This window comes from Marmota flaviventris, chromosome 9 (assembly GCF_047511675.1).
Source record: "Marmota flaviventris isolate mMarFla1 chromosome 9, mMarFla1.hap1, whole genome shotgun sequence".
In the NCBI taxonomy this organism is placed as follows: Eukaryota; Metazoa; Chordata; class Mammalia; order Rodentia; family Sciuridae; genus Marmota; species Marmota flaviventris.
Genome location: NC_092506.1, coordinates 2,996,398 through 3,019,213, shown reverse-complemented (window position 1 = coordinate 3,019,213; position 22,816 = coordinate 2,996,398). Strand labels below are relative to the sequence as shown.

At 62.4% G+C, this 22,816-nt stretch overlaps 1 protein-coding gene across 4 annotated transcripts in view; it reads left to right on the top strand.

Annotated features, from left to right (window-relative positions):
• Positions 1-22,816, top strand: part of Osbpl5 (oxysterol binding protein like 5) — a 54,754-nt gene that overhangs the window by 24,718 nt on the left and 7,220 nt on the right. For 2 of the 4 annotated variants that reach the window (XM_027944650.2, XM_027944649.2), the window contains exons 2-14: positions 2,813-2,969; positions 4,986-5,068; positions 9,747-9,827; positions 10,065-10,166; positions 11,620-11,823; positions 12,700-12,784; positions 14,797-14,971; positions 15,245-15,443; positions 17,955-18,139; positions 18,477-18,558; positions 19,326-19,424; positions 19,772-19,868; positions 21,114-21,212. In XM_027944650.2, coding sequence (XP_027800451.2) covers positions 2,834-2,969; positions 4,986-5,068; positions 9,747-9,827; positions 10,065-10,166; positions 11,620-11,823; positions 12,700-12,784; positions 14,797-14,971; positions 15,245-15,443; positions 17,955-18,139; positions 18,477-18,558; positions 19,326-19,424; positions 19,772-19,868; positions 21,114-21,212 — 1,627 coding nt within the window. In that variant the 5' untranslated portion in view covers positions 2,813-2,833. Of the gene's footprint in view, positions 1-2,812; positions 2,970-4,594; positions 4,677-4,985; positions 5,069-9,746; positions 9,828-10,064; positions 10,167-11,619; positions 11,824-12,699; positions 12,785-14,796; positions 14,972-15,244; positions 15,444-17,954; positions 18,140-18,476; positions 18,559-19,325; positions 19,425-19,771; positions 19,869-21,113; positions 21,213-22,816 lie in introns of those variants that run through there. The other 2 variants (XM_071615965.1, XM_071615966.1) reach the window with 2 other exon arrangements.

Genomic DNA, 22,816 nt, shown 5'->3' with positions numbered 1-22,816 from the left:
CGAGCCTTAACAAAGGGTAAAGAAGGGGCGGGGAGCGGCCAGAGCCCCTGGGCCATGCAGAGAATGTGCTGTGCAGCCGCCCAGGGCCTGGCCGAGCTCCGCCAGCTGTGGAATCAGCAAGTCCTGGCCCTGGAGCGGTGGGCGAGGGGCACTGTGGGCAGGAGGCCAGGGCGGAGGCCTCAGCAGCAGTGGGCTTGGTGTTTTCTAGCATGTCAAGGGCCCCAGTGTGGCTGGAGCAGAGTGGGTGAGAGGCGCGAGCTGGGGACAGGGCACGGGACGGCATGTGTTCTGAGCAACCCGGGCTTGCCCTTGAGATGAACACCCCTCCCCCAGGTAGTGTGTGACAGTGGCCTTAGGCCGCCAGCACTGTGACGGCAGGGTGTGAGGAAGGCTGGGAGCCGGGTCTTCTGGGGAGTCCTACAGACCCAGAACATAAGCCGGTGCCGCCTCCCGGCTGGGCAGGCAGAGAGGATTTGAGGGCCCTGGCACTGGCCTGCAGGGGTCAGCAGTAGAGCGGCTAGTCCCTGGGGCACGACTGAGCTGCAGTGTTGGCGGGGGGGTCATATCAGAGGTCAGTCGCTCAAACTCCACCTGCTATGTCTATTGTGGGGTGAGTGGGAAGGAAGGGGAACCATGCTGGCCAGATGGCTGGATGGGAAGATTCAGGGAGGGAGGGGGAGGGATACATGGATGGATAGATGGGTGGATGGGTGGATGGATGGGAGGGTGGATGGATGGGTGGATGGATAGATGGATGGGAGGGTGGGTGGATTGTTAGATGGATGGATGAATGGATAGATGGGTGGATGGATGGGAGGGATGGATGGATGTATATATGGATGGGAGGGTGGATGGATTGGTGGATGGATGGATGGATAGATGGGTGGATGGATGGATGGATGGGAGGGTGGATGAGTGGGTAGATAGATGGATGGATGGGTGGGTGGATTGGTGGATAGATGGATGGATAGATGGGTGGATGGATGGATGGGAGGGTGGGTGGATTGGTGGATGGATGGATGGTTGGAAGGATGGATGGATGGATGGGAGGGTGGATGGGTGGGTGGATGTATGGATGGATGGGACAGTGGATGGATTGATGGGTGGATGGAAGAGTGGATGGATAGGGTGGATGAATGGAGGGATGAGAGGTGGATGGATGGGTGGGTGGATGGATGGATGGATGGGAGAGTGGATGGATGGATGGATAGGAGGGTGGGTGGATGGGAGGGTGGATGGATGGGTGGGAGGAAGGATGGATGGATGGATGGATGGATGGATGGATGGATGGATGGATGGGAGAGTGGATGGATGGATGGGAGGGTGGATGGATGGATGGGAGGGTGGATGGACAGATGGGAGGGAGGATGGATGGATGAATGGATGGATGGGAGGGAGGATGGATGGATGGATGGATGGATGGGAGGGTAGATGGATGTTATTAGCTGTGTGATCCTGGGCCAAAACCCTACTCTCGCTGAAGTCAGTTTCCCTGTCTGAAATGGCAAAGGTGAGGGGCTGTGCTAGGTGCCAGGTGACATGATGGGGTTAGGAAGGTGCTGCCTCAGAGCCCTTCACTCTGACCCCTGGGTAGGGGCCACCTGGGCTGCTGTGAGTCCAGCAGGCTGTGACAGAAATCCTGGCACCAGTGACATGCTGGGCCACCCTGCCTACCCCTGAAGCCCCACCTGATCCCCAAGTCTGGCAGGAAGGGCTTTGTGCATCTGGGGTCAGGCCCGTGAGAGAAAGCAGAGCCTGTGGCCAGCCAGAGAGAATGCAGTCCTGTTCCCATGCAGTTGGGCAGGGAGGGAAAGGGTCAGCTGGGGTTCCTGGGGAGTGAACAGACGCAGGAGCAGGAGCCTGAGTGTCCGCCCTGCCAACGCCGCCCCTGGCGGAACTGCAGGACGACACTCCACTTGCAGAGCTGAGGTTTCCTCATCTGTAAACTGCGCTGAGACTTGTGGGTTTGGTGCCGTCAACGGTACGTGCCTGGGAAGGGATGACCTTGGCCAGTTGTTCTCTCTACTCAGGTGCAGGGCTGTGAGGGCACAGGAAGGACGCTGCCTCTTGCCCACAGCTGGCCTTGGTCCAGAGGAGACGAGACCTGAGCCCCTCCTGAACCAACCCAGCGCAGACTCGCTGGAGGGCAGGGGAGGCCCAGGCAGAGGTCCCTGGTGTCCTGACCCCACGAATGTTCCTGCTGTTGGGACCCAGGGATTGTTTCGGCCATGCTGTAGGCAGGAATGTGGCCCCCTGGGCTGCTGTGAGTCCATGAGGCCACCTCTGAGCACACTGGGCCTCGTCTCCCTGTTCAAGTGCTTTGCAGGCGGCGGCAGCGCCCCGGCCTGGCCTTCCTCGTCCTCTCTGGAGAGACCAGCTCTTGGCCTGGGTGATGGGTGGCCATCTCTCTGCCATAGAGTACCATCACCAAAGGGCCATTCTGGTGGCCCAGCATGTGTCCATGGCCCACCTGGGTTCACTTGGCTGTGGTCAGAGTCCTGCAGACCAGGGGCTTGGGAGTTCTCAAAGACGTCTGTCCATGTGGGACGAGCAGTGGCCCTGGAAGAGCCAGCCTTGGACAAAGCCATCTGCCCGAGTGGCCTTCCCTGCTGCCCACCCCTGCCCACCTTCGAGCCCTCCTCATCCTCCTCAGGGCGGCCCCCTGGGGTTCCCGAGTGTGAGGGGTCACCCCCTCACTTGGCTCCACCCCGGCAGGAGGAGAGGTGTCTGGCACCAGGCCGTCCAGCCCTGGCGCTGCCCCTGGTATCAGCACGAGTCACAGCTGCGTGTCCTCCCCCCCCCTTCCTTCCAGAAGCCCCCCAGCACCCACGCCATGAAGGAGGAGGCCTTTCTCCGGCGCCGCTTCTCACTGTGTCCGCCGGCCTCCACCCCGCACAAGACCGACCCCCGGAAGCTCACGCGGACCCTGCTCCTGGGCGGTGAGAATGAGCTCAGCCCAGTCAGCCCAGGTAGGTGCCAGCTGTGGGCGCATGTGGCAGAGGCCCCACGCCCTCGCAGCTGCTCACACCCCAGGGGGGACAAAGGGTTTGTAGCGCATAAGCTGGCCGGCCAGGTGGCTCCCTGGTGTGACCTCTGGGGGCAGGCAAAGCCCTTTGGGTCTGAAGACAGAGAGGGCCCCCAGAGGCCTTCTGGGGCCAGGGAGGTGCACTCGTCCCAAACATCGGCTTCGGGGACAGGCAGCCTGGGTCCTCCCTGCTGTCCTGGCTGGCTGACCCCAGGCCAGCTACTGGGTCTCTCGAGCTCAGTTTACTCATCTGTACAATGGGGACAACATTGGTGCCCATGCCCAGCGACCAGGGCCCTGTGCGCTGGCCAGGGGACAATTCAGTTCTGCTGTGCTGCTGTGCAGCTTGAGGGTGAAGCCCTGCGCACCAGGGAGCGGGCACCCTGCTGCTGCCTTCCCCGCCGCCCAGCCCCACCTGCTCCCCCACTCGGCCCCACCCAGTGGGGTCTCAGCTGAGTCCTGCTGCCCCATTGTGACTGCTGAGCCCAGAGAGCCCAGCCCTTCCCTCTGGAGCCTCTGCCTGCCCTGGAAGGACTCTCCAGATGGACCCCACCTCCACCTTCTGTGGCTGGGCAGGGAGGAGGTGTGGAGCCTTGGGGCTGGGGACTGCCTCGTCCCCTCTCAGCTGACAGAGGGGACAGGGAGGCCAAGGCCCAGAGCAGGGGGGCCTTGAGGAAGCCCCGGGGAGGCCAGGGAGCTGGGTGCCAGCACTGACCGCAGCCATGTCCGCTGGCCTGCACGGGGAGGGAGGCTCCGGCTGGCCGTCAGTCTCTGGGGACTTGGTCCTCAGAGTCACTGCCCAGGCAGGGCAGGGCCCAGGCTGGGGGGGACCCAGGAACAGAGGGGCAACAGGTCCCAGGGGCAAGGCAGGGCAGGGCAGTGATGTGGACAGGCTGGGAGGAGGAGCCAGGGCCGGCCTTGGCCTGCTGGGGACACGCCCCTCTTGGGTGCTCCAAGAGCCCCTGCGTCCTCCCAGCCCAGGACACAGCACACACTGCAGGTGGCCCAAGGCAGCAGTCCGGAGCATCTGCCGAGGGGACCCTGAAAGCAGAGAGGACCCCTGCTGACCCCACTTCAGTCGGGGCATGGGTGTTGTGTGGGCGGAAGCCCCAGGGGTGCCATCCTCAGGGACAGGGACATTGTACGACCTTGAGTGGGCACTGCACCAGGACGTTGGGGCAGAACCACTTCCCTGGGTCATTGTTTTCTGGAGAGAAAGGCTCCCAGTCCCACCCTGCCCTTCCCAGGACCCCGGGGAAGGGGTCTGCAGAGCCCTGGGCTTCCCTGGTTCGGGGGTGTCTGCCTCTCCCCTCCACTCCCCTCCTCGCTGCCTTTGGCAGGAGGAGCCGCACCCCAGCCCCAAGGCCCACAGCCACGGGAGTGGGCAGGGCCTTCTGGCTTCGGGCCTCCTCTGCAGCCACCCCGCCTTCCTCCTGCCCGTAAACGCGGTCTCAGAAAGAGCGTCAGAGCAGGGAGCCAGGGCTGGGCCACCTCCCCAGGGCCAACCCAGACCCAAGGGCCTCCTCCTCCCCCTCAGCCCAGCTGCACAGGGACCCAGGACGCTGTCCCACCACCTCCCTCAGTTCCAGCACTGGGGCCAGTGGCATCCGTCAGAGGGACACATGGCCAGCACCCTGGACCCAGCCTGCCTGTGAGCCTGGATACCGTGCTGTTCCTCTGAGGACTGAGGGCCACGGAGACCCGAAGTCACCACCACACCAGGCCCAGGGCCCCGGGTTCCGCCAGCCCCTCCCCGCTTCCTCCCTGTGGTCACAGAGGCCAGATCAGAACCCCTGGTCCTCCCGGGGCAGACGCCTGCTGCATTCCCTGCACCCCTGGAGCAGAGTCCTGTAGCCACGCTACCTCAGCTGGCTCCCTGCCCCTCCCAGCCGGCCGGGGTCCCCCTGCACCCCTGGGAGCCTGGCCCCTGTTCCCCTCCTCACCCTCTGCTCCTTTGCAGGGAAGGACATGGAGCCCAATGGCCTGTCACTGCCAAGAGATGAAGAGCCCCCCACCTTGGGCTCTACCGCCAAGGTGCCACCGGTAAGAGCCCGGCAGTGGGAGGACCCAGGGTAGGGCGCCTGCTCAGGGACAGCAGGGTGCTGGCTGAGCCTGCCAACCCCTGTCCAGGCCAGAGAATGGGACGCAAATCCCAGGCTGCACAGCTCTTGGTCACACCTCCTTCTTGTTCATGCCTCCTTCTTGGTCACGCCACCTTCTTGGTCGCGCCACCTTCTTGGTCATGCCTCCTTCTTGGTCATGCCACCTTCTTGGCATAACACAGGCTGCCTGAGAAGGGATGTGAGCTGCCGGGGCTCCAGAAAATGCCCATGAGAGGTGGCCGAGCCCCTCTGTGCCGCGTGTGAGGTGCATGCAGGGCCCCAGCCTGGCCCTTCTCTCTGCGGGCATGAGTACCAGAGGCGTCCACGCATGCTCCCTGCAAGCTCCAGCTGGCAGGACCTCTGTCCAGGGGCAGAGGGGACTGGCGCCAGCACACCCCTCCTTCTCCCAAAGGGCTCAAGGGAGCTCCGGTGGTTCTTGGTCCTGACGATGGGTTGGGCCATGGAGTCAGAGACCGTCCTTCACCTGTGCTGGCCTCAGGGACTGGTGTGACCTTCAGTGAGGGCCTGGCTCCTCTGGGAGCCCCTTCTCGCCTGTCACACTGCAGTTAATGATGTCCCGGTGGGCCCCTGTGTCAGCCTGGGGACAGCAGGCCAACCTGCACTCTCCCTGAGCCCACGCCCGCCCGCCCCTGACACGTGGCCGTGCGCTCACTGGTGTTTCTTGGCTATTCAAAACTTTGATCAGTGGCAAAGGAGACATGGCGTAAGATTTCCCCTCACAACCAAGTCTCGGTGCACAGTCCAGGGGCGCAGGCACACTCCCCTGCCGTGCAGTCGTCACCACTCCACCGCTAGAACTTGCTCATCTCCCCAAACTGGGACTCTGCCCATTCGACGCTGAGTCCCACCCGCAGCCCCTGCCCTCTCCTCCTCCCTGACGTGGATGGGACGGTCCTTGGGCCTCGTGGAAGTGGGCCCTGCGGTGCGGCCTCTGTGGCTGGTGCTTCCCTCATGCTGCAGGCTGCCCGGGTGGTGCAGCTGTCCGGATGCCCTTCCTTTTCAAGTGCCCTGTAGGATGGGCGCTCCGCCTGTCTGCCCTCAGGCGATGGGCACTGGGTTGCTTCCTCTTGTTAGCCGTAATGCGCGGAGCTGCTAGCGACATACGTGGCCAGGTATTCTGTGAGTACCAGTCTCAATGCTTTGGAGTGCGAACTAAGAGTGGAATTGCTGGGTCACGAGGAACTCTGTAGCAGTATGAATTCTAAGAACCCCAGCCTTAACTTTCGAGGGACAGGTGCACTGCCCCCTCCAGCAGTGTGCAAGGCCACCCTCACACGCTCACCAGCCAACACTTCAGATTTTCTATTCTGTTTCCTTAAAACACACTTGATGGCATCCTGGTGAGGTGCCCAGTGGTGTCTCGTTGTGTCCGGGTTGCGTTCCCTGGGGCATCCTGATGCCCGGTGTCTCTGAGCTCATTGACCAGCTTGCGTATGCTCTTTGGAGGAAGGTCACTGCTAGTCCTCTGCCTGTCTTTTGATGGGGTTGTTTGTCTTTTGGCTGTAGGGTCGAGAGCTTTTGATGCATTCTGACCCGAGGCCCCACGCTGTACATTGTTCTAAATTGTAATTTAAGTCGCTTTTGTAGGTTGCAAGGTTCCATCCGGACTATGAGGTTCCTGGTTCTGAGTAGCATTTCTCCTTTCTCAGGGTGCCCTGTTATTGCACCAGGCCTGACTGTCAGTGGCACACGGAGTGACCAAAGGGCCCTGGCCTGAGGTCAGGGTGCCCAGCACAGCGCACAATAAGGAGGAGTGGGCAGCCCTCTCTGCAGAGCTCAGCAGGAGCTGCAGCACAGCCTGAGTCCCTTTGCCCGGCAGGGAGGTGGGGCAGCGCCACCCCTGCCCGCCCCCTTCCCATTGCCTAAACCGAGCACAACTGCCTTCAGCCCAGTGATAGAAAGCTGGGTGGCAGGGGAGGGTCAACAGGTCATAGATCATCGGTTCTAATTTAAACCAATCAGCATTCATTCCTTTATTTGGGGACTTGCTGAGCCCCCAGCTGCCAGTGCTGAGCCACTGTGAGATGCAACTGTCCCCGTGGTGGGCACTCTGGACAAAAACAACTGACCACAGAAATGGCCACGTGACGAAGCTGCCAACATCCTGGGCAGGTTTGGGGCACTATGTGTCACCAGGAGCTGATGCCAGCAGGTCACTTAGAGCTGAGGTCCTGTGTGCAGGTGACTCAGGGGCAGGGGCTGCCCAGCAACAGGGAAGGGCATCCCCAGGTGGGGAACAACATGTGCTAAGTCAGCCGAGGGCACCACGCCCAGACCTGGCTCAGAAGACTCCTCGGAGCAGAAACAGGCTCTCGTCCATCAGCCTGGGCCCTCCAGAGGCCTGTCACCTGGCCAAGGTCTGCATACATCCTTAACTCAAACGCTGCTTCCAGGGCAGAGCCCCCAGGAACCCCTCCTGCCTCCCTTTCTCCCATGATCTGGAATGTTCTTTTGGCTAAGTGGGTGCAGCCCTGGAGTAAGACTGCTGGGGTTCAATCCCAGCTGGGCCCTTCTCAACTGTGACCTTGGGCAGGTTTCTGAATCTCTCTGTGCCAGTCTCCTCCTCTGCAGAACACAGATAATAACAGTGGCCTGAGCTGCTGTATTTAACACTCATGGTCACAAAGCCGGGCACCCCACCCCTCTCCACCCCCTGCCCTGGCAGCCTCGTCCACGTGTGGGTGGCTGCCCCTCTCTCAAAGAGCCAAACAATCATAGTGTTCCTAAACCCAGTGCCTAAGGCAAGCCTGGCACAGTGCTGTCCAGGTGGCCATTGGACGATTCAAGTCCACCCCGTCCCTTACTGGCCCCCCAGGCTTGGGTGCTGCCTCACCTCTCCCTTCTTGGCTTCCTGTCCACCAAGTGGGATGAAATGGGTCCTGCCTCGTGGGTCGGTGGAGATTAGGTTTGGAGATTAGTTTGTTTTCCATGTTTTCAGTTACCCATGATCAACTATAATCTTAAAAATACTAAATGGAAAATTCTAGAAATAAACAATTCATTTGTTTAACTTTGCAGTCTTCTGAGTACAGTGACAAAATCTCCCACCATCCTGCTCCATCCTGCCTGGCATGTAAATCATTCTTTGGCCAGTGTATCCATGCTGTATATACTACCTGCCCGTCAGTCACTTAGTAGCTGTTATCTGACACAGAGAGGCCACATTCACATAACTTTCATTCCAGTATGTTATTATAAGGGTTCTGATTTATTTTTAGAGATTGTTAGTCTCTTACTGTGCCTAACTCCTAAGTTAAACATTATCATGGGTACAGATGTAGAGGGAAACACAGCACACGCAGTCTTTGGTACTATCCAGTTTCAGCATCTGCTGGGGACATTTGGACATACCCATCACAGACAAGGGAGACAATGGCACAGACAGAGCAGCGGAATGGGGCCTGGCATGTCTGAGTGGACAAAGCCTCCGCTCTGTACCCTGTGACCTGCTCCATCTCCCTGCTATTCTGAGCAGGCCAGGGCGAGGGCCCACCCTTCCTGCCTGAATGGAGACTCTCTCCACAGTGGACAATTCGCTTGCCCTAGAAGCTCCAGAGGGTGCTCCCTAGCACCCCCAGGCACCCAGCAGAGAGAGCAGAGCAGGGCAGCAGGTTCTCCTAGAAAGATGGACAGCGGGGCTCTCGGGCTTCCCTGCTTGGGGTCCTACTGCAGCACTCCACACTGCTGTCCAGGAGGCCGCCGCGGGCGTGGAGCTGCGTGACCTGGCTGTGGGCCAGGAAAACTGTGGACATGAAGTTTGAATTTCAGGGAACTTTCATGTCTCACAAAATAATATTCATTTGGTTTTTTTCTTAACCACTTGCAGTTGTGGAACCTGTTCTCGTGCAGGTGCACAGTGGCAGGTGACAGGTAGGAGTCAGCCTTTCCCAAGCCTGCGTCCACCTTCCCTACCAGACCTCAGCTTCCCTATCTGCAGAGGGACTATGGCCCCTTCCAGCCCCAAGATCGGGATTGCTGCTCTCGGCCAGCAAGCCAGCTGTGGCCTGGGCTGGGCCCCGCCTGTGGCCATGGCCCTCCACACAGCAGCTTCCAGAGAATGGGCATGGCCGCCCTGCACATGTCAGCCCTGACCAGAGGAAGGGCCATGGCAATGGCCGAGGAGCAGATGTCCTGTGCACCACGGGGACAGGAAAGGGGCTGCTCTTCCTGTGGATGGATGAGCCCGAGAGCTTGTCCCCCAGCTCACAGCTGCCACCACACTCCCCTCTGCAAACCCCACCCTTGGCGCCTGGCCATCTGGCTCAGGGGTCTCCTGGCTGCCCCTTCCCCAAAACCTGCCCCTGATGGCCCGGGTGTTTCTTCAGCCTCTGACTGGCCCCCATGTCCCCGCGTGTGCCCAGGTGGTGGATCCCATCTCCTCCTTGCCGTGAATTCAGCGCAGGAGCCTGGGAAGGGCTCACCGGGTCAGCTTGTTCTACCTCCCACGGACCCCCAGAAGTGCTGGCGGGCCACATGGAGGGTGCTGGGCCGTGGGGGCAGGAAGCACTTTTCTCCAACCTCTGTGTCCTGCCCCTGCCCACCCCAGCCCTCCACAGCTGCACCCCAAAGCCCCCCACTCCCAAGTGTCTCTCTTTCAGGCAGAGAACAGACTGTGCAATGGGTCTGACAAGGAGTGTGTGTCCCCGACATCCAGGGCCTCCAGGAAAGAGACCCTCAAGGTGGGCCCGGGCCCTGGGAGGGGCGAGGCCTCTCAGCTGGCCCTTCAAAGGGAGGCCCCCGAGGCTGGGAGAGGCTCCCCGTCTGCTAAGGGGAGGAGCACCTGCACCCCACCACCCCATGCCCGACCTGCTCTCCTTTTCCTGCGTGGCCTTCTCCTGGCCCCAGACTGGACAGTGGGAAGAACTGGGCAGCAGGGGACCATCCCCCGTGACCGCCCACTGGTGCTCCCGGCTCAGGCGCAGAAGGAGACCTACCGAAAGGAGAAGAAGCGGGCGACAAAGCAGCTGTTCAGTGCCCTCACAGACCCCAGCGTGGTCATCATGGCCGACAGCCTCAAGGTGGGCGGCCCAGCAGGAGCTCGCGGGGGGGTGGGAAGGCTGTGGCCACTCGGGAGACCGTCAGCGTGTGTGGTGTCCTGGGGCTGCCATATCTGGTTTAAAGCAATAGAAATCTATTTCCTCACAGTTCTGAAAGAAAAAGTCCAAAATCAAGGTGCCCGCCAGGCCCTCCGGGTCCTGGGGGAGGGTCCTTCCTGCTCCTTCTAGCTCCAAGTGTCCTCGACTTGTGACCACATCAGCCTACTCCCTGCCTCCGTGTTCACAGGCCGACCCTCTGTGTCTGCCCCTCTTCCTGTGAGGACACCAGTCACTGGGCCAGACCCCTACTCCAGCCTGCTCCATCCGCACTCTCTCGATGGCACCCGACAGAGGGGGGGCCCTGGTCTGCTGGCCGAGGCCTCAGAGTCCTGGGGAGGGACCATCACCCTGGCCTCCCAGGAGAGCGCCCGGACTCAGACCTCCCCAGGGCACTCAGCCCTGAGCCTGCACTTCCCTCTCCATACAGTGAGGGTCAGAGACCCCATGCAGCCCCTGGGAGCAAGGGAGACAGGTGTGCCGCGCCCACCCACAGGCAGGATGGAAGCTAGGTACTGCCCCGACCAGCCGTTAATTCAGAAATCAGGGGCGACTGGGTGAAGAACAGACAGACACGCATAGAGGGAACAGCGGGGCCAGGTGGCGGCCAGGCTCTGACCGAGTCTGACTGACCCCGAGCCAGCTCATCAGAAGGTTGTGGGAAGGTTTCAGCCAAGCAGGCCCACTGAAGGACGCAGGACAGGTGGACATTAGGGTCATCTTGTTAGGCTCAGAATCCTCTGTTCCTGGGGGTTGGTGTCTGAACTCAAGGCCTCGACTGATCACTCTAAGGCTTTGTACAGAGTGTCCTTAGGCCGGCATCACCCTAGCAACTGAGCCATCGTGACCTGCACCCCTGCACAAGCAGTTCCCAGGGCTACGCGGCCACGAGAGTCAGACGTGATCCAAATCACCGCTCTCCAGGAGATGTGGTGCGAAGGCCGAGTTAGAAAGAGAAAAGAGAAGACAACTGGGTTACCAAGCTCAGAATTCCAAGTCACCAATCTACTAGTTCCCCCAAGACCCTGGGACCTCCTTGTCCTTGAATTTGACCTCCAGGAACCTCACCAGCGAATCTGTCCCTGGTTTCTCTAGATTTCTTTGAGTCTGCCATCACTTAAGTTCCCCTTTGAGAAACTGGAGGGGACCTGCCGCACCCCAGGGCAACCTGAGCTCTGCTCTGAGTCCCAGGGCTCCGGCAGCTTCGTGCCCAGCTTCAGCTGTGCTGCCCCAGCCCTGCCAGGGCACGTGGCGGGCACCCCCAGGAGTGGGGGCCAGCCCTGCGCTCAGAACACGCAGACAGCCCCCATCAAGCCATCGAGATGCCCAGGGGGGCAGCCTCAGTGGGCAGAAGTGACCACAGAGCCCCTCCTTGCAGATCCGAGGGACCCTGAAGAGCTGGACCAAGCTGTGGTGCGTGCTGAAGCCTGGGGTGCTGCTCATCTACAAGACGCCCAAGGTGGGCCAGTGGGTGGGCACCGTGCTGCTGCACTGCTGTGAGCTCATCGAGCGCCCCTCCAAGAAGGACGGCTTCTGCTTCAAGCTCTTCCACCCACTGGACCAGTCAGTCTGGGCCGTGAAGGTACTGCTGGGCGGGAGGGGACACCCTGGGCAGGGGAGAGTGGCACCATAGGGTCAGGAGGCGCCTCCTGGGGCCACAGTGGGACACCACGGCCAGCTACAGAGGCCTCCAGCAGATCTCATGACTTCTCGGAGCCTCATGCAGGGCCGGGGACCAGATATGGCCATGGCCTTCCCCGCAGAACCCTTGGTGGCCTCAGGGAGTGGTAACAGAGCAGCGTGAAGACCCCTCCAGCCCAGACCTCAGCCTCGTAACGGGGCTGCCCAACCCAGGACCAGCAGGGCCAGGCTGCCTGGGGAAACCCAGAACGCCCAGTAGTGTTTGAATTTTGGAGGAACCAGTTTTTAGTGAAGACTCCTCAACTTGGGATGAGGTCACACCCAGATGACCCATCGTAAGTTGGAAACGCTGCAGGTTTACACTGTGCTTAACACAGCGGACTCCCAGTCACCACAGCTCAGCTCACCTGCCTGCGCTCAGAACACGCAGCAGCCTACAGTTGGGGGAGACACCCCAGCACCCAGCCTGCTGAGTGTCCCGTGGGTTAACTACCGTTCTGAGCGTGGGACACAGTGGCTATATGAGCATGCTTGCCCACTACCATAAAGTCAAAATATCGTACATTGAAACCGTCTTAATAAGAACGTCCCACATGTTCCGTGGGCTGGACTTAGCCTACAGAGCTCTTCAAAGCTCTTCATTATTTCCCTGAGATTCGGATTCAGCTGGGCATCCTGGTTTTGCAGGATTCTGACCCTAACTCAGGAAGCTCACAGCTGGAGAGCGAGGGCGAGAATCCCCGCCCATCCGTCTCTCTCGCTGCCTGCCAGGTCTTCCTGGCCACATGCCTGACCCTGCAGGTCTCTGCCTCTCCAGGGCCCCAAAGGTGAGAGTGTGGGCTCCATCACACAGCCCCTCCCCAGCAGCTACCTGATCTTCAGGGCCGCCTCGGAGTCGGACGGTGAGTCCCCTCTGCCTGTCTCCTGGGTGCCTGCCCGAGGAGGGGCCCTTGTCGGGTGTAAGCCAGGTGTAGGTGAACACGGTTCAGGCCTCCACTGTCCCCCAACAAGAGGCGAAGTCATGGGGCAGGCCCAGGCTTGGCACCAGACAGGCCTGGTTCACATGGTACCTCTGCGAGCCTCAGTGTCCCCATGGGTACAGTGTGACTCATACTTGTCACCTCAATGTTATGAGACTCCAGGGACCTCATTGGAGCACATGGCAGTCACTAAGCTCCACACCCTGAGGGCAACATGGACCGTAGGTCCTACTGTCATCTTCCACGTCGCACAGGCAGCCCCCGGCAAGACAGCGCCTGAGCCCAGACAGGCGTGTGAGCTCCCGACTCCACACCGTCTCCTTCAGGTGCCCCGACGGCAGCTCTCACGGCTGCAGCCACAGCTGTCCCTGGAACTAGTGATTATTTCCTGCAGTGACCACCCTCTGATGGGGGTGGCCACCCATCTTCGCCCTCAGGGCTGGCCCCTGCAGCCACAGCCTAGAAGCCATAGCCCTCTGGGTCCAGCCCCTCAGTCTTGACTGTGGGCAGTGTCCTCCACGCCAGTGCCACATCGCCCCCTGGTGGTCAGTGCCACATCTACGTTCCCCAGCTGTCCCAAGTCCCTTCAGTATGAGATCATTGTGGGATCCCACCTGGGCCCTGGGGTGGACAGGGTAGCCTGTGCCTCATGCACCTGCAGCTCTGATGGGGAGGTGGGCAGTGAGCCATCAGACAAGGAGACCAGGGAAGACGGTGCCAAGGCCCTGATTGGCAGAGGGGCCACAATGGGGAGGAGGAGTGTCCCCAGCCCCTGTGGGTGTTAGGGTGGCCTTCTGGAGGAGCCGGAGGAGGCCTTGTGTGGGCATCGCGTCTGGGGTATCGAGTCCCCGTTGGCAGCCCTGAATGCGTGTTCAGGCCCCGCCCCGAGTCGGCGGCTGGGACCTCCCCCGCTCTTGTCCAATGCACCCCCTCCCCCCACCCCAGGCCTGCTCCATGATTGCTCACCAGGCTGGGGGGCTCTGTTCCAACCCAGCCTGCAGTGAACCCCAGAAGCACCCCAGATGTCCCCTGGCAAGAAGAGCAGCTCCAGAGAACCAGGAGCCACCATCCTGGTGGGTCCCTCCCCTGAGTTTCCCAGACTGGCCCCAGGGATGCCCGGCCCGAGCAGGGTCCATGAGCATCAGTCAGGGAACGAGTCTCCAAGAGCAATGCCAGGTCTCTCCAGAGTGACCACTCCCCACCCCACCTGGTCCCACGGGCCCCCGATTGTCACGGTGCTTGGAGCCGTCATTTATAGGCCACCCCAGATGCTCTTGTGAGCGGAAGGGCCGCTCTCAGTGTTCACACCAGGACACCGGGTGCCACCTGGGTGGACGCATGTCCCATAGCTGTTAACACTTGGGGATCTGAGCCACCCTCTGCCAGGAAGGCAGCAGACAATGAGCAAGAGCCCCTTCCCACCCTCTGCTGTCCACAGCTTCGTCCCTGTGGCCTGGGCGGTGGTCCTCCACAGCAAGGTCCTGCCCACCTCCACCCTCCTGCCCATGTTCCCACCAGCAGGAGCCCCAGGGCACCCGGACCTGCAGCTCCTGGCGGGGGCCCTCATCCCACTCCACCCGGGCACACCTGCAGATGGACCCTCTGGGCACAAGGCCAGCTCTGGGCCGTCACCTGGGTCCCTCACATCCTGGCCTTAGCCCCTGCCTGCGACATGAGTGCACGGAAGGGCACGGCCGTTGAGGTTCTCCGAAGAGCTCCTTGAGGCCTACTCAGAAGGCCCAGGGCCACATGGACTCCTGGTGTCCGTCCCCTCCGTCCCCCACCACAGGCCCCAGACCGAGGTCCCTGTGGGAGGCAGGACAGAGGGATGGGAGGAAGGTGGTCTCCTGGTGGGGGTCGGGGGGCCACGGGAGGTTCCCAGAGGGGAGCAGGCTGGACCCCTTGGTGAGGGCAGCGGCTCACTGTGTCCCCAGGGCGCTGCTGGCTGGACGCCCTGGAGCTGGCCCTGCGCTGCTCCAGCCTGCTGCGGCTGAGCGCCTGCAAGCAGGGCCACAACAGCGAGCCGGGGTCCTCGCCCGACGCGTCGCCATCCTCGCTGTCCGGACTGCCGGGCTCAGCCGCCGTCCACCCAGACCAGGACCTGTTCCCGTGAGCAGGGTGGGGCGGGCAGGGGTTGGCGGGGTCCCCTAGGAGGGGGCAGGGGAGGAAGCAGACCTCCCACGGCACATGGAGTCCACGGAGGGGGAGGCCCTGTCCCTGCTGGTCCCCAGAGGCTCAGCCCCTTCATTGTGGGATGGGGGCTCCGGGGTCCAGCGGGGAGCGGGGTGGAGGCCGTCGCAGGAGTGTGCATGAGGCCGCACGCGGAGGGGTGTGCAGGCTGGGGCTGGCCTGTGACCAGGCACCACCCTGCACCCCATCCAGGCTGAGTGGCTCGTCCCTGGGGAGCCCCCTGGAGCAGGATGCCTTCTCGGACAAGTCAGAGAACGCTGAGGACTCGGGGGCAGAGACCCAGGACCCCAGCCGCAAGACCAACGGGAGTGGCAGCGACCAGTCTGAGAGCCCCGGGGAGCCCCACAGGGGGACCACCTACGTGGAGCAGGCCCCGGAGGGGCCTGGGGAGGTGAGAGCCGCCCTCCTCCCTGCGGCAGGGGGCAGTGCCAGGTGGGTGGGGGTGGAGAGACCCGCAGGTCCAGGACGGGTCCGTGCTCCTTCCCTGGGGGGACACTCCCTCTCCTGAGAGGCCCTCCCTCCCGGCCGGCCCTGCTGGTGTGTGGACCTAGGGACGCGGCAGAGTTTCCTGCTCCGAAGGAGCAGCCCGGGCTGGAAGGCACCGTGTGAGAGGACAGGGGCTCTGGAGGGACCCTCAACATCCGCTGGGTGATGAGCAGGATGAGGGCTCTGTGTGTACCTGGACGTGCCACTCCGGCCGCTTCCCTGCCCTGGGGAGACGGTCACAGGCCAGGTGGCCCTGGGCTGCCCCCCAGCCCAGGTTCATGGCAGCCGGAAACGGGCCACAAACCTACTGCTGTGGTTAGGACTGGGGTGTCCCCAAAGCCCAGGTGCTGAAGGCTTGGCCCCCAGCTTGGTGCTTTTTGGAGGTGGGAGAATCCCTATCAGGTGGGGCCCAGAGGGAGGACTTTAGGTCACTGGGGGGGAGTGTCCCCAAAGGGGATGGTGGGATCCATCTCTTTCTCTTTCGCTTCCTGTGAGCAGCTGGATCAACCACGCACTTCTGCCATGGTGTACCCCCTCGTCACAGGTCCAAAAGCAGCAAGGCCAACAAGGGCAAAATCTCCCAAACTGTGAACCCAAATAAACCTTATTTCTTCACAAGTTGATTATCCTAGGTGTTTGTCATAGTAACAGGAAACTGACTAACTCACACAGCCACGGAGGACTCAGGAGAGTAAATGGGAACAAGGCTTATAATGGGGTAGAGAGTGCCTTGGAGGGTGGGTGGTCATGGGGTTTCTTTGAAGACCTGAATAACAAGAGGGAGAGTGGCATTCCAGGCACAGGGGCCATGAGTGCAGGAGCCCAAGCAGGAGCACTGTCAGCACCCACAGGAGTGCTCCTACGGAGGACAGAGCTGGACTGCTTGATTTGCCACAGCGAGATGCCGTGGGCATGGTGGTGTGCCTCAGTAAGTGGGAGCCCAGAGGAAGGACGCACAGGATCCAGGCCTGGAATGGGCAATGGGGGTGGGTTGAAGAAGCCAAGCTTTGCTGAGGACCGGGTGCTGTCAGGACTGGACCTCTACAGCCATTCCCGTCCAGGTGGAAAGAAAGTAGCAAGCCTGAGGCTGTGGTAGGTAGCGTAGCCCCTGGCGTAGCAGGCAAAGGGATCGGGGTCCTCGTTGCTGTTTAGGACAGTGTCTCTGACTGGCCATTCCCTGTTGCTATAACAAAACACCTGAGGTTGGGTGCTTTAGAGAGAAAAGAACTTTATTTAGTTCATAGTTTGGAGACTGGCAATCTGGAATTGGGCAGCCCTGATTTGGCCTTTGCTCAGGGCCCTTGTGACGGTGTCACCTGGTGGATGGCCTCATGGGGGAGCACGAGTGAGAGGGAGAGGTCACATGCAGAGTCAGGAAGAGAGAGAGCAGGGAGGGGCCAAGCTTGCTTGTCCCCCCAGACCCTCTCAGGAACCACTAAGTGCAAGGCCAGTGTCGCCCCTTCCAGGGACCTGCTGCCTTGGTAGACCCCATGCTTGACCCGGGTCCCAGGGGCACTCCACCTGCAGACAGAGCAGTCTCGTTCTGGCCTTGCTCCACCGTGGACAGAGCGGCCTTGTCTGACGTCGTGTCCTGTGAAATCGCGTTCGCCACGGCCTTCCTATGGGGGTGCGCGGCTGGGCACCTGCCTGTGCCCGGGAGCAGGAGAGTGACGGGGAAGCACCCACGGCCAAGTGGGGAGGGGGCCTGCAGGGAGGAGCCCTGGGGAGCTGGGAAGGGAGCCGCTCCGCCCTCCAGAGTGGACTGGGCAGGCCCCAGCTGGACGGGGTGCCACTGCGAGGCGGGCACTGGGAGAAACCGTGGGCAGGATAGGGCGTGGACGGATGTGTGGCCTGTGACGACTGGGTCCCGGGAGGTGCTGCCTCGCGAGTCGGGCTCCGCGGCGAGAGCCCGCTGTGCACCGCAGCTCTGCGCTGTGCCAACCGTCCTCCGTAAAGGGCCAGAACTTCTCAGTAACTTTAAAATACTTTTTGTAAGTGGAAGGGCACCTGCCTCACAGGGCAGCCGAGGGTCCGAGGGGCCAAAGCCTCCCTGCTGGACCGTGAGCTCCTCCCTCGTGTGGGACGGTCACCGAAGTTCCAACAGCCCCGTCTGGCCAGGCCCCACCTGGACTCAGGGGAGGGCCCAGGTCTGCCAGGTGGAGCAGCAGCCCAGCGGTGAGGGACGAGAGCAGCCTTCACGGGCAGCTGTACCCTCCAGGCAGGGTGGCCGTGTCGGGAAGGGAAGGGTCAGGGCTTCAGGGCTGGGCTCTGGAGGCTGCAGGACCAGGCTGGGCGTCCACACCAGTGGTGGACAGGTGCAGCCCCCACACCTACTCAGCCGGGGACGGTGTCTCCCACCACCCCGCGCCCTCCCTCCCTGAGGCGCACAGAGCTGACCCCAGGCCCTTTGCTGCAGCTGGATGAGGAGCCCCAGGTGGAGACCGTGTCGGAGGAGAACAAGGGTCTCATATGGGTGCTGCTGCGGCAACTGCGGCCGGGCATGGACCTGTCCCGCGTGGTGCTGCCCACCTTCGTGCTGGAGCCCCGCTCCTTCCTCAGCAAACTCTCCGACCACTACTGCCACGCAGACCTGCTCTCCAGGTGCGCTGCGGCAGGGGAGTGGCCCAGGGGGCGGGAGGGGCCCAGGCGTAGGGGCCCACAGGGCGCAGGAGGGCAGGAGCACCCAGGGCGCCCTGGACGCTGCCAGGGCCAGCAGTTCTCTCTGAGGCCCAGAGTGGGGTGGAGCCGGCACTTCTGGTCACTTCCAGGGGGGATTCCCCAGGTCAGGGCTGCCTGGCATGGTGGCGGGTCCAGCGCATCAGGGTCCAGGTGGCCTGCGGTAGCTCAGTGGACGGAGTTGGGATGGCCGATTGTGTGGTCAGGGGAGGGGGTGGCCAGGGACCCTGGGCAGACTCAGAGCCCCGCCTCCCCATGGCAGGGCTGCCCAGGAGGACAACGCCTACGGCCGCATGAAGCTGGTGCTGCGCTGGTACCTGTCAGGCTTCTACAAGAAGCCCAAGGTGAGCCTCACTGAGTCCCGGGTCCCCCGGCCTGGACGTCCTGGCTGCCCCCGTGGCTGAGGTCCAAGTTGGAGGACGGGGCCTGAGTCCCCACAGAGAGCCCCAGTGCTGCTCAGACCAAGTCCCAAGTCGGTGCCCATCCCCTGAAGGACCCACACTGGACCCTTCCCACCCCAGGGAGCTAGCCTCGGGTGCTGGAGGTGCCACCGGGCACTGGTACCAGCAGACCCAGTGTGTCCAGAAGTTCTAGCCACGGGATCATCTCAGAACCGCAGCCAGGACTGGCCGAGCTGCCTGGTGCAGTGGCTGCGCCCTGCCACTCCAGGTCACACGCTGGACACTGAGACTCTAGTTCCACTTTTCATTGCACAGATGGAGACACTGAGGCCCGGAGAGGGGAAGGGACCAACTCGGACCCCCACAGCAGGCTGGCTTGGAGCCGGGTCTCCCTGCCCCCCCGTGCCCCTCACGCTCAGCTTTGAGGGGGCTATTCAGGCTCTGCACCCAGGTCCAGGCGGAGTGACTCATTCGGGGTCCTGAGGCCCCCACTGAGCTGAGGAGTGGACAGGACACCCCGAGGCTGTCCCCACAGAATGCACAACACAGGAAGGAGTGTCCCCCAGCACCAGGGGGTGCTGTTCCCTGTTGCTGGCGGCAGGCCAGGCCCCTTTGAGAGTCGTGGGCAGCCCCCGCACTGTCCCCCGGTCCGTGTGGCCAGCCCTGCGTGGAGCCCTCCAGCCTCTCCCCAACACGGCCTCATCCTGCAGGGAATCAAGAAGCCCTACAACCCCGTGCTGGGCGAGATGTTCCGCTGCTGCTGGATCCACCCACAGACGCGCAGCTGCACCTTCTACATAGCAGAGCAGGCAAGGCCCCCTCTGGGCAGGGAGCCTGGGCGCTGGGGAGTGCAGGGTGGGCCCTGCGTGCGGGTCCCGGTGTCCCCCCTCCTACCAATCCCAAGGGCTTTGGAGCCGGATGCTGCCCACGGGTTGTCGGAGAAGGTGCAGACAGAGCCCCATGCCTGTGACAGCAAAGTGTCTCCTGGGGAGCCGGGGACCGAGCGTCCTGGTCCCATGGGACACTCGGGGTGACTCAGGGATTTGAGTCTGCTCCTAGGCCCTGTGACTCACGCCCCCTCCCCGGGACCCCGAGAAAGCCCCAGGGCTGCCCTGGGTCCCCTCCAGGGCCGGTCCAGAGCTGCCTCTGCCTGCAGGTGTCCCACCACCCCCCCGTGACGGCCTTCCACGTCAGCAACAGGAAGGACGGGTTCTGCATCAGCGGCAGCATCGTCGCCAGGTCCAAGTTCTACGGTGAGCGGGGCTCCCCGGGCTCCTGGGCCCGAGGGACATGGGGCAGGACCAGGTCTCACATGGTGGCCGTGCACACCCTCAAGGTCAGGGACCACATGTGGCAAAAGTGCTGAGACCTGGCCAGGAGCCCACCCCCAGCTGAGACGGGGCGACTCTTGCAGGGAAGCCACGAGGACAAGGGGAGAAGCCGCATGGATGGCGAGGCCCAGGGCTGAGCGCCCAGCCCCGTAGCCACTGGCCACACGTGGCCACACAACTTGAGTAAAATTGGAGCTGGAGGTGTGACTCGGGGTAGCACTTGCCTGGCATGCACGAGGCCGTGCGCCACTCCCAGCACTGCACAAATAAGATGGAATAGACAGTCCTGCAGGTGGAGTAGGCAGTCCCCAAACCCAAGGCCGGAGGTTCTCTGATGACCAGATGCTGGCCATGTGGGGGTGGGCAGGGGAGGACGAAGGCTCTGGGGATTGTGCAGGGGGTGGGAGGGCAGGGGCTGGGGGATGGGAAGACGGTAGAGACAGACATTGTCACCCTGTATACTTGTGTGACCACGCGACTGCTGTGACGGCACCACGCACAGCCAGAGGACGGGGAAGTGGCACTCCATTAGTGCACAGTGTGTCCCATGCACGCTACTGTCACGTGCACTAGTCAGAACAGATTAGAAATAGAGGAGGTCAATCTTGTGGGTGAGTAGATACGTTTAAATGAGATAAAGCTGAAAAGGCAGCCCTCGGGGCCGTGAGCCACCACCTGGGACAGGTGTCCCCACATCCTGCCAATCCGTGGCTCCGCTGCTCTGGACCTGGGGCACAGTGCAGGGGCAGCACTGCCCTGTGCTGACCCGCTGGCACCCCATTCACCAGGGCCCCCCGTCCGCAGACTCCACTTCTCCCTTTTCCACCCTGGGCCCCTGGCTCAGCAGTGGCCGCAGCTACCTGCCCAGAGCTGGAGGGGGCGCCCTTTCTCCTGGGTGTCTAGAATCCCAGGTCCACAGCCTCCCCGAGAACCGCTGGTTCCATGGCTGAAGAAAACTGTTCACAAGCAGCAAGTTGAGTGGCTTCTCAGGACAGGCAGGGGGTGTGACCTGAATAGGGCTTTTACAGGACCTGAGGATCAGAGAGGCTAAGCGACTCACCCACAGTCACACAGCTGGAGGGCCTGGGAACTCTCAGACCCTTTGAAAGGGAGCTCAGAGCCACAAGAGTGTCTGCACTCACGGGTCCCCCTGCCCTGTCTCTGCAGGGAACTCACTGTCGGCTCTGCTGGACGGCAAGGCCACGCTCACCTTCCTGGACCGAGCAGAGGACTACACCCTCACCATGCCCTATGCCCACTGCAGAGGTAAGAGGCCGTGCCACCCTCCGATGTCCCAGCCTGGCCCCCAGGGACACCACTGTGCTGGGCCCTTCCATTTGGCTAAAGACATTCCTGTCCCCCCACCCCAGCCATTGCTGGCAGGCACGGGCCGTGACTTGGGGAGCGCTGGGCCTCTCCCCTTGGCCTCTGGGTGCCCTGCGGGGTGCTGGGCCCGTCCCCCTCCCATCTGCTTCACTCTCTGGCTCTCGGGCCCGTCTGGTCTCCGCCGTCGCCCTGCTGCCGAGGTCTGTTTCCTTTTTTACTTAATGGATGGTGTTTAGCAGTGGTTCAGGTTCACAGGGAATCCAGGCAGAGGCAGGGACAGACCCATGCCTGGACACACGGGTCCCCGCGTTAACCCCCGGCCTCCGTGTGGGAGGTCCGTGGCAGTTGACCAGCCAATAGGGACACATCGTCTTCACCAGCGTCCATGGTGTCCGCGAGGGTCTCTCTGCGGAGCACATCATGGGTCTTGGCCCCCATGGTGCTACGGTGACAGCAGCCCCCACCACAGCCACCTCCCCGGATGCGATGGACCCACCCACGGACCTCACACCCCACCTCCCCTTTCCCTCGTGACACGCGGTGCCACCCCACAGCTCGCAGGCTTCTGGGCCAGCTTGCTCCTCCAGGCCGCGTGCCAGCCTTTCCTCCCGGGTCCTCGTGGCCCGTGGCTCTGCGTCTGCAGCTGAGGGCTTGGTCTGTGTGGGGCGTTGGGCAAGCCTGGACATTTCAGCCATTGCTCTTCTAACCTGCCACACGTCTGAGCTGTCCCCTCTCCTTCTGGAGTCCAGCAGCACGTACGTCCGCCGTCCCTGGCTGTGCCCCGTGTCCCCGGGTCTCTGCGGCGTCCCGCCTGGGTGCCCCTGGAGGACCCTCTTCCTGACGTCCCTTCATCTCTGGCTCTGCACCTCCCCGTGCTTTTGTCTGGTTTTGTGACTTGGTTTTTTTGCGCTGAAGTCTGCTGGCTCCCTCTGACCTGCCTGTTCTTCCTTCCTGTCCCGTGGGCCTTGTCCTCTTGTGGGTCCTCCAGTGCTGAGACCGGCTGTCTGTCTGTCTGTCTGGAAACCCTGGCGTTCTGGGGGTTTGCCCCAGTGGTGCCCTGAGGGTGCTCAGTCAACACTGTGCAGCTGGTGACTGGTCAGCCCCTGGGGAGCGAGGCCCAGGGTGGGAACCCCGTGCTCCCGGCTGGCTCCCGCTGGCCCAGGTGGGAGCCCCTGGCTGGCCGTGGTAGGTTGTCTGGGCCACGGGGAGCGTGGTCAGAAGCCCAGGCTCACCCTCCAAGCCCACAGGGCTTTGTGTTTGCTTGTAACCCCTAGAGCCCAGGCCCGGGCAGATGGTTCTTGACCCTCCTGGGCCTGGGGGGCCTCCACACACCCCTTTTGCTGAGGGCCGCCTATGAGGGAGCCTGCTGTGTGGAAATGCCTGGGAGCCAACTCTGCCTGCTGCTCTGGCCAGGCGCTGACCACTGTCCATACAGAAGCTGGGACCCAAGGCCCAGGCCGGCAGTGCTGCTCCTCCTCCCCCTCCTCCTCCCCTCCTTCTCTCCCTTCCCCTCCCCCCTCCTCCCTCTCCTCTCCTCCTCCCCC